Consider the following 18,225-nt stretch of genomic DNA (forward strand, 5'->3'; position numbering starts at 1 on the left):
ATTAACAACGGTTGGCTGCCGTATAAAGGTATAGGAAGATTTGTTGACTTTGTCTTCTCTCTCCCAATTAATATTAATACTTCAAAAACCAAATTTTATTCAACTTAACTGTTCATTTGCGGTGAAGCATTTAAATTTGATATATACCTGGCTGCTGTAATAGGAAATTCCATTCCTATAAAAAATGGAAATTTTGTGCAAAATTAGTTTGTTTGCATTTCACGCTCTTTTAAATTTGCACAAAATAAAAAATATGCAACAAATGTTGATTTAGTGTGCAATTCAGTAGAAATTTTTTCTTCAAATTTTACTTCGTTGAAATGATCATCACTTTTGCAGACTACCTGGATTTCTCATCAGATACCATTCATAATCCCCAGTGTTTTTACCTCCAATGTGTCAATCTGAGTGTTCCTGGAAACCAGCTGATTATCAGTCTGCAAAAGGTCACGGTACTTTGCAGCTAGTTCATTGTATTGCCTATTAGCTGCCTCAAGTTCCGCTGATGGCACACTCTCATCCAGCGCCCTCTGAAGAGCTGCTATCTTAAACTGCGATGCTTCCTGTAAAACATACATTGGGCTATTCCATTTAAAATCCACACTACCCTGTGGAAGATTTAGCTAAAGTCTTCCACAGAGGGAGTATGAGTTTTGAATAAAATAGACAATTGGGTAACTTCCATTTGAAATACTCACTCCAGTTGTGGAAGATATAGGTAAAGCCATAATAAAGGGGGAGCATGGGTTTCAAAATGATTAACCCTGACCTATTACATTTTAAAAACATACTCCCTCTATTGAAGATATTTCTAAAATCTTCCACATGGGTAGTGTGGATTTCAACTGGAAGAGCCCATTATCAACAATCAATAAGTATACCAGCCAAGGCTCATTGAAAAAGTAATAAATTGAAGCATTTAGTTAAAAGATTGGGCTATTCCATTTAAAATCCACACTCCACCTGTGAAAGACTTTGTAAATATCTTCCACAGGGGGAGTATTCATTTCAAATGGAATGAGCGCATTAGGCTGCTCCATTCGAAACTCACCCTCCCTCTGTGGAAGATTCAGGTTGAATCTTTCTCAGAGGATGTACGAAATTCAAATGGAGCTGCCTATGTGTTCATTCCACTTGAAATTCATACTCCCCCTGTGCAAGATATTTCCAAAATCTTCCACAGGGGGAGTGTGGATTTTAAGTGAAATAGCCCAATTTGTAATGAAATGGTATTGGTAAGAATCTATTAACTTTGCAGACTCAAATTCCATACATTTTACTCAGCTGTCATTTCTGAAAAGTAATTTCAATTGCCAAGCTTCAAACAGCGAAAAAAAACCCAGAATGCACAAGAACAAATTAAAACCCCATCAGCAAAGAAGGGTACAATTTTGGTTTACCCTGCGCACCATGTGATTTCAATACAATTCTGGCTTACCCTGTGCACCCTATTTTTTAGGTTTAGGGCTGGGGTTAGGATTAGGGTTATACTTGTGCGCAGGGTATACCAGAATTATTCCCAAAGAAGTATGTCATAAGATCTACCAAGCTGTAGACGAAAGTCAATCTATAAAAAGTGGAGCCTACCACTATCCCTTTTTTTTTTTTTTTTTTACAGATTACTGGTCTCATTTCCATGTGAGTTATCACTAACCTTGTGTCTTTGTAGATAGCCAAGTCTTTCTGTTATAGCCGTCTCCATTTGAACCATCTCATTACGGAGTTTGTTGACCTCCTGCAACAAAGACAAAATGTTTGAGTTGAAAATGTTTGTACATTGCACATTTATTTTGATTTTCATTATAATAATATTTTATTTCAAGTTAGATGCATTTCACAACCCAGACATGTACAATTTATTATTAAATACGTCAAGACTTTAATTATTACCATATTTCCTTGAATAGTCGCCCGGGGCGTTGCATTTTCCAAAGGGGGGGAGGCATTTATAAGAGGTCATTTTTAGAATGACAATTCCCATTAAAAGATTAAAACTCACACTGAAATGACTAACTATGAACTTAGGAACGATGACTTCCGGGTTTACCGTCAGATTTTCGCAAACTACTGATGCCATTAGCGACAATGTGTGCACCTTGGTAAGCTTACTACACAAGATAGCATGGAAATATCAGCATTTTTGAAACATCTTGGTTGAAAAAAGTGGTGGGGGCGTTTAATTTAAGGGGGCAACTATTCGAGGAAATACAGTATCTACCTGAATTCAGAATATACTATGCATGGTGTATTTGTTCCAATATAAGAACAGGTAAAATTTGTCTCACTACCCAAATCAAAACTCACAATAGATCTTCAGTTACAGAATTAAATGTGAAAAGTGAAACTTTACAACAAAGTTCATCAAATGTGTACATCCATATAAAAATGATGCACTTGTCGGCTGCTACAGGGTGTCCCAAAAAAAAGAGGCCCCACATTGCGCCCTCTTTTTCTCCTATTTCTGAAACGTTGATTAAATATATTTTGGTATGTAAAGAAACCCTAAATCGTTAGCTTTAATAAACCAAAACAATTCTTTCAATCGGCTCACAATTTTTGAAGATATGCCCTCTTTAAGAAATGTATCCGTTTTTCACTCTGTCCACGGATGAGGTTTGGCTACATCAAAGATTTAAGCGAAACACACGGTTAATGGCATGGATAGATAATAGCATTAGTCTTGGGAAAGCATTCACTATAGCGAGGATCACCAGCTAGCTTCAAACATCTTCGCAACCCGTATTACTGCTGCATTACGCAAGTATCCGGCGCACAAGGCCTTAAGGATGATGCATAGCATAATTAATGCAATGAGAACTAGGGCTGAAACATGTATTAAATCACGGAGGCAACCAGGTAGAGGGCAGAGCAGCACAGTAAACTCACTTCAAAAGAACCAAAGACAAACTAAACAGCCCTTTTCAGGGCTACCTTTTATTCAAAAGAGAAATTACTTATGTTGTCAATAAAAAGAAAGCAAGAAACGAGAAAAACATAAGTAAATGGCAAGTACAGCAAAAAGAAGTCCCATCCCACATCAATTTCGCCCAAATTAATGACACTTAACAAAATCCATAACCCATAAGCCCACCGGTAAAGCCCATTCCCTTAAATAAAGTTGTTATTTTATAAAGTTATCATCGAGGAATGTTTTATATTCATGCATGGTATATGCACTTTTCAATCTTTGAAGTAGCCAAACCTCCTCCGTGGACAGAGTGAAAAACGGATACAATTCTTTAAAAGGACATATCCTCAAACGTTATGAGCCGATTGAAATAATTGTTTTGGTTTATTAAAGCTAACGATTGAAGGTTTCTTTACATACCAAAATATATTTGATCAACGTTTCTGAAATAGGAGAAAAAGAGGGCGCAATGTGGGGCCTCTTTTTTTGGGGACACCCTGTACATGTGTCTCATTTCACATAATAGCTAGGAATATATACCAGACACATCTCTAGTGCGAGGTCACTTAAAATCATTCCAAAGTCACATGGTTAAAGAATGTTTTCTGTATTCCTAAACCATGTGACTTGAGGATGATTTGAAGTGACCTCCACTTCAGATGAGTCTGGCATTTATTCCCAGCTATTACGTAAAAAGAGACACATGTAGCAGCCGACAAGTGCATCGTTTTGATATTGATGTACAGAAATGCTATATGTACATACCTTACGCAAGGTTCCCTCCATCTCTTGGCTAGAAGTGTAGCGTCTTGTAAGAGCCTTCTCATTCACCCGTAGTACCGTTATCTTGCGTGTTGAGTCAGAAATGCGGCGCTGATGCTCATCGCCACTTTGTTGCAATGTGTCTAATAATCTCTAAAAATAAAAGTTTGAAATAATGAGAAAATTACATTTGGGACATTAGGATGACAACTACCCACATTCAACTTTTCAATTCGTCGTTGGGCAGGAAAAACCTCCTGTGTGTCATTGGCCCCTGAACATGTTTAAAGCAAAACCGCCTGTGTAACCTCCTGGCAGTTTTGTTTTATACATGTTCAAGGGGCCACAAGTACATAGGAGGTTCCTGCCCAACGACAAAGTGCAGCATTTTTTCATGACTACCCGACCTTTTCCTATTCTCTCTGGTGCTATTTTAGATTCATGAATCAAATGGGTGCCTCTCTGTGACCCTTTAGATTATACAATAAGAATTGTCTCAAGTTGTGTGTGCAAAGTGTCTGTTGGCACTTCTTCATGTGTCTACTGCTCTCTTGCCATTTTTGTCAAGTTGGTCCTTACACGATACTATACAAATCTTGGAATGCTACATACTGCTAGTGATGCAAACGTTGTGCTGTAAGGCGCACAATTGGGCTACTTGATGATTACTTGCAGCTAATCAATAAAGCATGCCACTACTTGCCCAAAATTGGGCTACTTTTGCCAATGTCAGGCCGCAGCAATAATTTAACATTATTTTCCTCCAAGCTCCAAATTGCAATTACAATGGGGTTTGTGACTATTTATTGAACAATCAGTACTGGAAGTTTTTAAGTCAAGTGCTTTTCGGCGGAATTGGGTGATTTTAAATTTGGGTAAATCCGCCCATATATCCGGTATTGCATGCTTTTTTGGAAGCTTAAAAAATTGGGCTACTTGAAAATCCTTAACTGCGGCCTAGCAAAACCAATGCGTCGCACCTTGGCGCTGAAAACTTTTGCCAACACTGCATACTGCAAAATTGTTACTTACATTGAATTCCTGCACTCTTGCCTCCTGTTGGCCAATCTGATCTGACAGCTTTGTCTTGTCCTGTTCCAGTGTTTCCCTAGCCTTTTCCCACTCCTCCTCCTTCTGCTTATATTCTTGGTACACCAGACCCTGCTGATGACGAATGACAGCAAACTTCCGGCGGTACACAATGAGGGAATTCTCGCATCGTCCAAGCTGCTCTTCTTTGTTGGATAATTCCTGGTGTAAATGTATAAAATGTGATTTGTCAAATAACAACTAATTTATGGCAGCACCCTTCACATAAACAAGTCAATGTTTTCCTACTGGGGCTTACTGAAAGAGACTTTATATCAATAATATGAATGAATGTATGATCATTGCATTTACCTGGACATATACAGAAATTCTTGTGGTAAGCCATTTTACAGAGAAATAACCGTTGTCACTTTATCAGTGAACATAACAAGATTCTATATTAACTTGCTAACTTAAGTGAGCTGATAACTTCTGCACTAGATGCCACCATATCTCTTGGTAATGTCATCTGATAAAGGGTGACTAACCATAGTTAATGTATACTTAAACCAAGTTAACTGACAATCTAATCCTGTTTACCAGTAGCCCATGTATGAGTTGCTGGTTAAGTGAGCTGATATAACATCTGCGCTAGATGCCACCATATCTTTAAGTAATGTCATCTGATGAACAGTGACTAACCATAGTTAATGTGTACTTAAACCAAGTTAACTGTCACTCTAATCTTGTTTACCTGTAGTGCATGTATGAGGTGCTGGTTAAGTGAGCTGATAACTTCTGCGCTAGATGCCCCCATACCTTTAAGAAATGACATCTGATGAAGGGTAACTAATCATAGTTAATGTATACTTAAACCAAGTTAACTGACACTCTAATCTTGTTTACCTGTAGTGCATGTATGAGTTGCTGGTTAAGTGAGCTGATAACTTCTGCGCTAGATGCCGCCATATCTTTTGGTAATGTCATCTGATGAAGGGTGACCGCACCTTGTCCTGCATCTCTCAATGCTTGCAAATCTTGATCTAGTCTCTGAACCTAAAAAACAAAAGGCATGAATTGGTATCCACTGATTATCTCAAAAATCTGATTAGAATACTGAAAGATTTACATGTAACTTGAAATATAATTATTAGTCATACAAATGACTGGTGGCTTTCTAGCAGTGGTTTAGCAACTTTCTGGCTCATTTCAGCAAAGAGGAAAAAAAACAACAACAACAAAACAGCTCCTTGCCCCTAGAAAGGGGGTTGAAGGGATCAAAAACCTGAGACTAGTGAGTGGTAACCTTTATAATGGCATTGGCATTGTTTTATTAAGTGACATACCTACCTACCTACCAGTCAGCTTCATGCATTTCTGCACATGTTGCCTGGCTCAAGAGATGCTTCCAAGTCCTACGGTCCAGAGATGCAACCTCAGCCTCCTTTACAGTCCACCCTAGGTCCATCCTTGAGATGTCTCTGTGGATGACATCTCTCCATGATGTCGTTGGATGATCAGGTGTGCGTTTCCCTTTGGTTGGCTTCCAAAGATAGAGCCTCTTGGGGGTGCGGTCTTCATCCATTTGTTGCAGATGGCCAAACCACTGTAGGTGGCGCTTTCTGATAACTGATGTGAGTTGGGGCTGTTTGGTCTTGGATCGAATACAGCTATTTGATATATGTTGTGACCATATCACTCGAAGAATTTTGCGTTGGCAGCGCATGTCAAAGGCATCAAGCCTAGCCTCGTCCCTCTCTGTGAGTGTCCAGCACTCAGCAGCATAAAGGAGTGTGGAGAGTACACAAGCATTGTAGAACTTCAGCTTGGTCTCCAGGTTGATGTTACGATCCTTCCACACCTTGTCCAGCTCTCTGAAGGCTCCTGTGGCTCTACCAATTATGTTGTTCAGTTCTTTGACATTAGACCTGTCAGCACTGCAGTAGGCACCAAGGTACTTGAAATGGTCAACTACTTTGATGAGACCTTCATTGCCTAGGGGGACAGCTGGTTTGTAACATTGGATCGGCTGATGGACATGATCTCTGTCTTCTTATAGCTCATCTGGAGTCCTAGTTTATCAGCAGTAACACAGATGGCTTTGGTTGTCTCTGCCATCTTGGCATCAGTCTCTTCAAAGAGAGCTATATCAACAGCATAATCCAGATCAGCTAACTTTTCTACTGGATATCTTGAACTCCTCCTTGGCAGTAGGATTAATACTCTGTTGTTTTCATCAACAGCCCTCTTCATGATGAAGTCAATGGCTAAGCCAAAGAGTAATAAAGACCAGATGTCACCTTGTCTGACTCCGGTGATGATCTTGAACATAGGCAAATTGCCGAAAAAAGGCTTGTGCCGCCCCAATCAGATCCGGTGCCCCCCAATCATGGTCGGTGCCCCCCAATGTGATGACCCACGCTACACCACTGCCCTTTAATGTGGGAAAACTGTGTTTCATCAAAATAAAACTTACATGTACCTGTAACTTCCAATAAGAAATGGCATCTTACCTTCAAAGCAGCCCGATCCAATTCCACCTTAGCCTTCTCATATTCATTCCTTGCATGTCGTAATTCTCTTCTCAACTCTTCGTTTCTTCCAGTCAGCTGGTCAACCTGAGCTTTCAAGTAGAGTTGGGCTTCTACACTGCCACCGGATGATTTGGCTTCTAATATCTATAACAGAAATCAACAAAGAGCAGATTTTATAACATGAATTGTTAACAAATTTACAAATCAAGAATAGTATATTTAACGCATGTATCAATATACAAGTTGTGGTCATTTACAGAATACGTGGGGTGTCAAAGTGGGGTGGGGGCAAGGAATTTTTGGCACAGATATCTTGGGGGTTCTATGCGAAAATCTTGAATAAAAGGGGGAACACCCTGGAGATTATAGGCCTATACATTGCTCGGACCGATATACCATGTACATGTATGATGCAGTCAAAATCGATATATGTATTGTGCGCAGCACAGTACACATCCGATAAATGTTGGAGTTGCCTATAGCCTATATGTTTAGGATTCAATTTGTCTACCAATAAGTCCTGTGGTCCAATGGATTAGCGCGCTGGACTTGAGTTTTTTGTATGTAGCCGTGGCGTGGGTTCGAGGCCCACCTCTACCGAACTGAAATTCCATTTTTTTTAAATTTCATATTAGGGAAATGGGACTGGGCAAATTTATATATGACGTAGGGAAGAGTGACCCCGGACTGATTGCATGCTAAACAAATCACCAGATGACTGACTACAGGACATAGCGCCACCACACAAGCGTTGGTTAAGTATGTGGCCTCATGCGATGCATACGTATTAACGTACATAAAAACGTACGGTCTACATTGGTGTTTGGAAAATCGCAATCTCTCTATTCGGATTTATAATGCTTGACTTGTCATCCCACAAATGGGCTTTTCCATTTAAAATATCCCCCCCGTTGAAAATTTTACTGATATCTCAATTCCATTTGCACCTTTATAATCTATCTCGCTGAAATTTTTGCTAGTTTTTTGTGAAATTCCAGTTGAAAATTGTCCAAATTTTTATACTCCCTATGGAAGACATGACCTTAATCTCTCCCACAGTATGAATTTCAAATGGGGGTTACTTGAATGGATGACTCCATATGTAATCACACACCCTGTGTGGAAGATCAAGGTCATGTCTTCCATTATGGATTCCAACTGGAATAGTATCTCAAGGCCCTGCTGTGGAGTACAATTTAAATGGAATTAGGGTTTCTGGCCAGCAAGGTAGCAAATATCTAACTACTTTATAAGTGGTTATTTTTGTGTACAGTTATTTTCGTGAGTTGGAGTTAGAGACACATTTTCGCGAATGTTATTTTCGCGATTGCCCGGTCCTTCCCTATACTTGTAATACATTAAAGCATATATTCGCGAGGTGATATTTTCGCGGTTGGAGCTCTAATCGCGAAATTTGCGAAATAAAACCTTGCAAAAAATTACCACTTATACAGTACCATGCTGTCACTGTAGATCAACTTATGTTAGACAAACTTACCAGGCATAATCTTTCCAGCGTAGGTTGCAGGTTCGAATCACCGATTGAATCGCCCCCAGGCTTACTGGTACTCTCTTTGAGTGCTTGTAAGATTTGTTTCATGCTCTGTTCCATCTGCTCATTCTCTTTGACGAGCTGTTTGTTACGAGCATCTAAATCTGCCACCTGAGTTCGGAACCGCTCACTGATCTGCTCTGCTCGGTTGAGTTCTTTCTCCATCTGAGATGCCTAAAAAATAGGCATAAGCAAATGTGTTAGTCACGATTTAAAAGTATGCTAGGGAATTTCTAGTAGTTGCTCAACCTTTCAGAAGACTTCTTAGTGAGATGGGGCTTTCATACAAGTTTTGACCATAACTTTTAGGTTATGTTAAGGCATCTAACTATTCAATATTAACTTGTTTCATTATACTGTGTTCCTTGTATCTTTCACTACAATTTTGGTTTTGTAATTACAGTTGAATGTTTTTACTTTTGCGCTTAACATTCTTAAGCAAAAAGTCAATTGAAAAGATAAAATACAGTAGAGTTCCATCTACAAGCATACACCTCTAAACAAAGAGGTTTTTTCACAAAAGAGACGAAAGGCAAACAACCTTCACCAAAACATTACAATAGTACATGTTTGTACAGCCACTTGTATCAGTAATATAGTTGTACAAAAAGTAAAATTGAAATGGAATTCTACGATGTAGGTATACGATGGGTGGTCTTAAGGGGAATTCATACACTCTTAGATAGCGAGAACCAATCGGAGCAAGCATAAGAAAAATCCACACCATGCATTGATTGTGTATAATGTGCACTCCGTGTGCTAAGTGCAGTGCTTTCGCACAAGTTCGCGTCGCGTAAGCTTGATTCATTTTTCGGGCAGGTTGATGCATTTATTTGTTTCTATTTTCCAATATTTTTAGTAATAATTTTGTTATAAAACAGCAAAAATCACATGTTTTTTCCTTCTCGTGTATGAAATAGGTTAGTGAACGCGTATTACTTGTTGCTGATGTTGATGCATCTAATGCACACCCCCCTTTAGGGCTCATGCATTAGATGCATCAACATCAGCACGCGTGCATTATTTTGTCTAATTTATCTCCCAAGAAGTAACCTATAAATGTTTTACCTGTTGATCTAAACTAAAACATAGTAATAGGTTAACGGTGTTACTAATACCTGGCTAACACTACTGGTTGAAGATACTTTTTGGTAGGACCAAGACAAGATGACACAACTTTCTTTTATGTACTCAAACAATAAATCAATACAAACCTTTACTCTAAACGAATCTGATGGTCCTATATCCTTGCCACCTAGCTTAGACACAGTGTCTGCTAAAAGCGTGCCTGGTCCACCTTTCTTCTTAGCCTTTAGCTCCTCAGTAAACTCATCTAAAGCAACCATGTCATCGGCATCTAGACCTAATGCTACAGCTCTGTAACAAACAATTGATCAAAGTACAGTAATCACAACAAGAAGATGCAATCTCAACCCTAAGGTCTGTATGCACAAAAGAGTTAGACCGGGTCTTAAGTTAGACCTGGTCTAAGTTGAATTTAGTCCCACGAGAAAGGACATTTTCCTTTACATTTTACAAGTTATTTTGTATTCTTTTTGAACATTGCATTTAAATCTTTAGAATTTGCTACCTACTCTAGGAAAGAAATAGTAGTAAAGGACCATTCCTGATGGACCTAAATTCCACTTAGACCACGTCTAACTTTAGACCCGGTCTAACTCTTTTGTGCATACGGACCTTAGGGTTAGGTTTGAGGTTTAGAATCAGTGTTAGATCAGGATTATTAGGTGGATTAGCATCCATATTACAATCATGGTGTTGACATTAGTTGTTCTAGCAAATACAAGCATGTCATTTTTCATTTGCTTTAGCTTAGGCAAAACTTATATGCTTGCTTGTCTTTGACTGACTGACCTAATCTTGAAAATATGGAAAAAAGATTCAGAAAACATTATCATTTCAGAATTTTTAACATCCTGGGAGGGGTTTTTAAACAGTTTCTTCACACCTTTGTTTTAAAAACATGAATGGAGTGGATACAGTGGATAAATATCCCAATTCACACCTATATTGAGCTAATTATAATTAGGCCTATAGTCATGTTTTGGCTAAGAACTTTAAAAAAAAAATCTGGCCCGTCTTCTATAAAGAGTCTGAGGACAAGCAAATATTTTTTTTGTAGTATGTATAGCGACTGTGAATGACGTCTGATTTAACTCATGTTAAAATTATTTGTTTTGAAGTCCACAAATCTCTCTCATACACTTATGCACGTTGGTGTGGTTCATATGAAATTTCTTAAGAACAGACAGCAATAATCCTCCCTCTTAACCCTTTCTCAGCAGTGTGAGAAACTTGTTTTCCACACAAACTTGCAAATGTACATTATATCTACTGATAAAACTTCCCAAAGAACAATTCTTTCTTGTATTACATAATAATCCAAGAAATAGATAGTTACCTTTGAGCTCTTTTAGTAGCTAGTGATCTGATAATTTTCTTTAGTTCCAATCGCTCAGCCTCCAGTCGCTCTACCTCCTGATTTAAAATCTGATTCATGGCTCTATCCTGTTGATTTTGGAATGTTTTTGTATTCCTGAGTTCCACCAGATCTATGGGCTCTTTTGGATCCAGACCCAACCGAGATCTAAGCTCCTCATTCTCCTCTAGCATATCGTTCAACTGAAGTTCCAGTCGGTTGACATTCTGGGTTAGCTTCTCTACGTTTCTGTCTCGCATTGCGATCTGTTTCTTACACTCCTTGATTTCGTGCACAGCTTCTGTCAGTCCATATACACCCTGGAAGAAACAGGCATGAGCAAAGAACTCTGATTCCGTTGCAATGCAATTTGGTTCCAACCCCATGAATTTATTATCACTATTATCAGTTTTTAGATCAGATTTAGGGTTAAAGTTAGGATAACCATACATGTAAATAATGATAAGTTTAAGAGGAATCAGGTTGTCTCTGCCAATATGAAAAACAAATGCTTTTGCCATGCAGATGTTAAACATCAAGCGCATGGACCATGTCTCCAATGGCTCTTGTATTGGCCATGACCAACACCTAGTTGCTTGTGGAGCATGTACAAGTTGGCAGCATAAGTTTCTTGGGCACCTACTCCGCATGCCAGATGACGGATCTACTAAATTATATGTTCTTTATACACCACAACATAGTGGGAAAAAAGAGACCAGGCAGGCAATGAACATCAATTTCCATTTCCAACATTATGCACAGTGCCTGGGGATAATTAATGCATAGTCCAGCCAGATCAAATAACATCTCTGGCCCAGGACAGCGGAAGTTGGAAGAAACTTGGAGTCACTTGCTCCACAGCGAACTGATGATGATGGAATTATCTAATAACTATAAAGATTTTTAAAATTAGTACAATAAATACAGTTAGGTTTAGATCAGAGGTACCTATGGCACTCAGCAATCCCAACAGATATATTTAGGGTTATGTTTTTAAGGTTAGGGTTAGATTTTGGGGATAGGGTTAGGGTGGGGTCAGATGAGAATCAAAAGATTATGAAGAATTCAGATTAGAAATAAGGTTGGGGTGGTGATAACCAGCGCGGCATTAGAACAGTCACCAACCCCCATTTGCAGAGTAGCTGAGTTACCATTACACTGTCACTACTTACCGTTTCATACTCTCTCATTCTTGTCAGCGCTTCACTAAGCTGTTTGTCTTTATCTCTTGCATCTCTCTCTGCTAGCTGTGTCCGCTCCCCATCCATCTTGTGATCTTTCTCTTGTTTTATGGCATAGCCATGTTACCATTACACTGTCACTACTTACCGTTTCATACTCTCTCATTCTTGTCAGTGCTTCACTTAGCTGTTTGTCTTTATCTCTGGCATCTCTCTCTGCTAGCTGTGTCCGCTCTCCGTCCATCTTGTGATCTTTCTCTTGCTCCTTCAATGTGTCTTTCAACTGCTTGATGGTGCTTTGGAGTCTCACCGTAGATGCAGCTGTTAAGTTTGGAAAAACAAAGACATATGTTAGAAATTATAAATAACCACCATGAAAAAACGCTTCGGATCAATTCAGGTAATTTCACCCTGTTTGGTATATACGCTCGAAAAACCTTTCTGAACGATGCTTTTGGAGAAACAATCTTTGGAATAAAAACCTTTTGGAGCAAAAATGTGACCCAATCTGATCCATTCAGGCCAAAGTTGGAAATTTTGAAAATTGAGTTTCTACCATTATTATAACTTCCTCAGTACCTACACTTACTGATGTTGAATCCCCAGGTCTCTTGAATACTTGGTTACCTTTAATGTGTCAATTTTCTTATGTTTTTTATTGTTTTTTCTCCTCACTTTTTGCTTTTATGCCATTTTCGTTATTGCCGACTTTAGCCTGATTGGACCAAATCTGGTCACAAATACACTTGCCATATCTAAGCAATGACCCTTCAGAATAATAGCCTTTTCGGAGTAAAAACCTGTCGGAATAAAGACCTCAGTCTTTTCAAAGAAATTACCGTTCTGATCAAAGAACACAGCTCGGAGCAAAAACCCTATTGAGCAAAACACATTTGGAACACAAACATTTCTGAATATAGACCTGTACCCGGTAGTAGCACCTTACCTGCACCACCTTTAGCAGCATTCTTGATTTCTTCCAGTTCAGCAGCCTGGGCCTCCATCTCTTCAGCTGATAACTCAAGTTGTTTTCTCAAGGCTTCTAACTGCTGCTCTTTCTCTTGTAAGGCCTGAGGGGGAAGGAAAGACAAATTAAAAGGTGCATGACCTGATTGACAGCGGCGTGAAAAAAATCATTCTCTCAAATTCACTCCAAAAAGGTGAAACATTAGTGAAATTCTCCCTCAAAATGTTACTGCTTCCACTCTTATTTAGAGAGTACTGCCATCAAAGGTGGGTGATCTGATTGACAGCCACACCCCCACGCCACTTTACCTCATCAAAATGCAGAATTTGGTACCATTTGAAAGCTTATATTTTCCTCTTAACTCCAGTGAAATTTTAGCCCTAGAATGTGTTTTGTTATGAACAAAAAGATTTTTAGGGCTGTTGTCGAATAGAATTTACATTGTTGACAATCGTCAAATCTCATGATCTGACGTCGACAAGTTGTCGACAAAGCAATATATCAGTAAATTCAAAACATTAAGTTCAGAGACCACATAGTGCGTCGTTTATTTACACCAAAATATTACCACGCATCATTAGAATAATTGGAATTGTAATTGAAAGAAAATCTGCACCACTTACGAATGAAATAGAAGACTGATGCAGTTATTTTATTGTAAATGATGGTGATATTCTCTAATGTTAGTGACTAGTATTTTGTCGACAACTGCTCCATGCTTGTCAACAATTGGGAAAATGGGCTTTGTTGACAATATTGTCGACAACAGCCTTGTCGACAACAGCCCTAGTAATTTTGGAGTTGTGTATTGTTCTATATTAATGGGCCACTGTGGTAAACATTTTTTCTCCTAAAATCCCAAATCGCTGGAAAAATTTAATTCAAAAATTTAATATAAGAATGTTTGGGTAATGGTGTCAATGCGAGGTTAGAAAACACCAGGTGTTACATTGGGAACGCCCACCTTTAAACAATTCACCATTTCCCCAAACCTGATTCCTACCACGGAAAACATTATATACTCGGATCAGCTCGTAGTAGGCGAGACTCGTTATATCGTGGATTGATATAGAATGGCATACACACACAGCTTGGTGCAGCACCTACGTGAACTGCGCTTTGCATGACGGACGTGTGCATTGTGAATTTACGCAGAAGTAAGTTGGAACTTAATTGACTCTATCAGTAACAAAAATTATACACCTATTACGAGCTGATCATAGTATAGTCTTCTTTCACAAGTAAATAGCTATTAACCCACTTATTGTCAATTCACTGATGCTGATGCAAATAAAAACAAAGTTTTGAGATGATAACATCAGTAACGTAGGAATGTACTCCTCTATGTTCAATTTCTTTACTAAAACTAGAGTACCTGCAGCTGTGAGGGCACTGTAGCTGTACGTGAGAGCACCACCAGCATGAGATAGTGATGCTGTTTGACCCCAATGACCCCATATGACCTCTGACCCTAGATGACCTTGGCTTGATCCCCTTTGACCTTTGATGACCTCGGTTTTTATTTGATACATCCATTTGAAATTTAGAAATCATTTTCAGCTATGAATGCTGGGAAGACATTGCAGTCCTCACAGGGAGTGGTGAAATCTTCCTGTTCCTGTCATATTAAGAATTCGTTATACCATGTTTAAGCCTCGTATCAAGGATTCCACCCACCAAGCCTGTGCCCGATCGGACGAAGTTTGAAATTTGACCCCCTCCGTAATGACCTTAATGGTATTTTGCGCATATATTCCCCTCATAGCAAGGATTCCACCCACCAAGTTTGAGCCCGATAGGACAAAGTTTGAAATTTAACCCCTCCATAATGACCTTTGACCTCGGTTGACCTCAATTTCATTTCGGGCATATATTCCCCTCACATGAAGAATTCCACCCACCAAGTTTGAGCCCGATCGGACAAAGTTTGAAATTTGACCCTCCGTAATGACCTTTGACCTCGGTTGACCTCGATTTTATTTCGGGCATATATTCCCCTCGTATCAAGGATTCCACCACCTAGTTTGAGCCCGATCAGGAAACACATTTTTAGCCTTACCTGAGTAAGAGCCACTATAGAAGTCCTTTCTGTGTCCATCTGCAACCCTGTAATCTGTTCTTTCTGTTGTTCTATCACATGATTGAGTGCCTCGATATCTATATCTTTGGCCGCTAGTAACTCCTTCCATTCCTCAACTTTCTTATTCAGAGCTTCCATGATGTCATCATCAGCTACCGATCTGCCACGGATTTGGTCTGTTAAGTCCCGAATCTGTGAAACAAATGGAAGTAAAATTATTATGTCTTGTCCAAATATTAAGGCAGTCCATTCAGCTTAATTCTCACGTTTCACAATACGATACGCCTCCAGCGGTCGCTGGGTCGAGGCCAATATACGCAGTGCATCATGGGAAAATGAGTCGACATCCAAAGCCTGCGTAATACAAATACAATACAGGAACATGCATCATTGTGGGTTTAAATGTCATTATAATGATGTTACATGCGAATGCACACTAAAACAACAATTTACAACTATAGTAGATCCATTTTCTATCTATTGATCACAGGGAATCCTTCGCGGAGCTGTTTTCAACATATTTATTATCACACTCGCGTGAAAATTCAATAGCAGCTAGAACGGCGATGTCGACTCTGGAGTCGAAAATTTGACTGCCAAAAGCAACCGCTGAGGGCGCATCATATTGTGAAACGCGAGAATTGGTAAGGCACTCAACTCTGGTGTATGAAGGTACTATTAGTTATTAGGTGAAGTTTGGGGTGATACGTATCATATCTAGTTGCGGAGTTCGTATCAGGCAAAGGCCATAGCCTGAGCCTGATATGGACTCCACGATTAGATGTAATCCGTATCACCCCTTAAAATAATCTTAATTATTCCCTTGCCATATCTGTTACCTACCTGCTCTTTCAGGACCTCATTTTCTTGCTGGATATTCTGTGTGTACGTATCCGACTGCTGCAGGACGACTTTAACCTTACTGTGCGCTTCGGACATTTCTTCCATCTCATTGGCAGCCTGTTCTAGCCTCCCTGTCAACTCTGCACACTGACGCTGAAGTCTCTCGTTAGCGTCAGTAAGATTCTTGTGGAAGATAGACGGAAGCAAGATATAAATAACTGTAAATAAGTTGACATGGTATTATTTGAACAAATTATTTGGGGGGGGGGGGCTAGTTCATCACGTAAACTACAATGTGCTATGTATCATTTTTAGTTTCCCCCTTTTTCATGGCAATTATTCAAACAATTTTTTATGCAAGGCATTAAATGGAAAATCTGGATCTTTTAGATCTGTTCATGTTCCTGTTAAGAGTATACCATATTTCCTTGAATAGTCGCCCCCTTCAATTAAACACCAATTTTTTTCAACCAAAATATTTCAAAAATGCTGATATTTCCATGACATCTTGTGTAGTAAGCTTACCAAGGTGTCAGTAATTGGCGAAAATCTGGTTGTAAACCCAGAAGTGCACCGGAAATCATCGTTCCTAAGTTCATAGTTTGTCATTTCAGCGCGAGTTTCAGTATGACCTCTAATAAAGGCCCCTCTTTTGGAAAATGCAACGCCCCCCAGGTGACAATTCAATGAAATATGGTAAGTGAAAATAAAAAGTTTTAGTATGAAATGGTCCCAAAAGAAGGTGCAGACCATAATTTTGGAAGATTTTTGCCTGGTAGTCAAGCTGGCCTGTCCAGTAAGTACCATAAGTCAATTTTTATGCACTTCCCCTTCAGTTAGGAGCAGATCCCCCCCCCCCAAAAAAAAACCCCATTTTCCAATACATATACATGTATGCCACTGAACAATACTGGGTCAAATGATGCACACCAGGAACATTTCTACCATTGCTACGCTTGACAACTGACCCCTAATACGCCATCTAAAACCAGTCACAAATGGTACCCTGACCCCTAGTACGCCCCCGAAAATAAGTCACAAATGGTACCTGAAGCTCCTCCAGCTGGTCGTTCAATTCCCTGTTCTTTTGTCGCATCCTGTCGGCCGAGTCCATGTCATCACCACGTCTCTGTAGCAGATGCTCTCGCTGGGATTCCATCTGATGCTGATAATCACGCAAGTCTTGACGCAGAGTGTCGTTCTTGAAAAAGAAATGTATGTAGTTTAGTCCCCATGGTAAAATTTTCAATTTATCCTTGACCCAGTCAAGTAAATACATGTACCATTTTTGGCCATATCATGCTATAGTCCATATGCCTTCCTCACAGCAGTAAAGTAAAATCAAATTTTGTGATTTGATCCAAAACTGCTCAAGTCCATTGAATGCTACGGTATGCTAGCGACTTATCGATCAGAAATCGGTAACGCCTAAAAAAATTGTTTGATTGGAGCAACATAAAAAAAAGTCATTGGATCTTCTTTTTTCTTCTAGCTAGGGTCAGGCCTACTTTTAGGGTTGGTCGGGTTACGCCAATCATATAATTTTTAAAAAGCCTAATCACCTTTCCGATAAGTGATGGAAGTTACGTCACAAAACAATGCCATGCTCCTTGCGATTTCTTGGTATCATATGGGTATCTGAAGAACTTACAACAAAATATAACATCATGACAAGTCCTAATCCAAAGACATTGTTCAGTTTATGTACTGATATAAAATTGGATGGTTTGAACCCAATACACTATGAGCTATGAGTTTTAAAATATTTTTAAACTCATAGCGAGACCAATAGATTTTGTTTTGGGTGGAAAACCCATCCAATTTTATCATTATTATGTTTTCATTACTACATCTTTTTTGGGTCAAAATAGGACTTTTGGTCAAAAATGTGATTTTTGGTCAAAAATCTGATTTTGGGTCAAAAATGTG

General features: G+C 39.2%; 2 protein-coding genes across 2 annotated transcripts in view; one reads left to right on the forward strand and one right to left on the reverse strand.

Moving 5' to 3' along the window:
* LOC140166041 (uncharacterized) overlaps positions 1 to 18,225 on the forward strand; it is a 245,583-nt gene that overhangs the window by 168,987 nt on the left and 58,371 nt on the right. The gene's annotated exons all lie outside the window — the stretch shown is intronic.
* The window catches only part of LOC140166039 (centrosomal protein of 290 kDa-like), a 60,535-nt gene that overhangs the window by 36,211 nt on the left and 6,099 nt on the right, over positions 1 to 18,225 (reverse strand). The window contains exons 6-19 of the mRNA XM_072189414.1: positions 17,345 to 17,497; positions 16,297 to 16,479; positions 15,433 to 15,645; positions 13,353 to 13,476; positions 12,555 to 12,727; positions 11,208 to 11,545; positions 10,000 to 10,162; positions 8,732 to 8,959; positions 7,213 to 7,377; positions 5,606 to 5,755; positions 4,703 to 4,921; positions 3,674 to 3,823; positions 1,655 to 1,735; positions 390 to 563 (exon numbers count right to left, since the gene is read on the reverse strand). Coding sequence (XP_072045515.1) covers positions 390 to 563; positions 1,655 to 1,735; positions 3,674 to 3,823; positions 4,703 to 4,921; positions 5,606 to 5,755; positions 7,213 to 7,377; positions 8,732 to 8,959; positions 10,000 to 10,162; positions 11,208 to 11,545; positions 12,555 to 12,727; positions 13,353 to 13,476; positions 15,433 to 15,645; positions 16,297 to 16,479; positions 17,345 to 17,497 — 2,514 coding nt within the window. The remainder of the gene's footprint in view (positions 1 to 389; positions 564 to 1,654; positions 1,736 to 3,673; positions 3,824 to 4,702; positions 4,922 to 5,605; positions 5,756 to 7,212; positions 7,378 to 8,731; positions 8,960 to 9,999; positions 10,163 to 11,207; positions 11,546 to 12,554; positions 12,728 to 13,352; positions 13,477 to 15,432; positions 15,646 to 16,296; positions 16,480 to 17,344; positions 17,498 to 18,225) is intronic.

This window comes from Amphiura filiformis, chromosome 12 (assembly GCF_039555335.1).
Source record: "Amphiura filiformis chromosome 12, Afil_fr2py, whole genome shotgun sequence".
NCBI lineage: Eukaryota > Metazoa > Echinodermata > Ophiuroidea > Amphilepidida > Amphiuridae > Amphiura > Amphiura filiformis.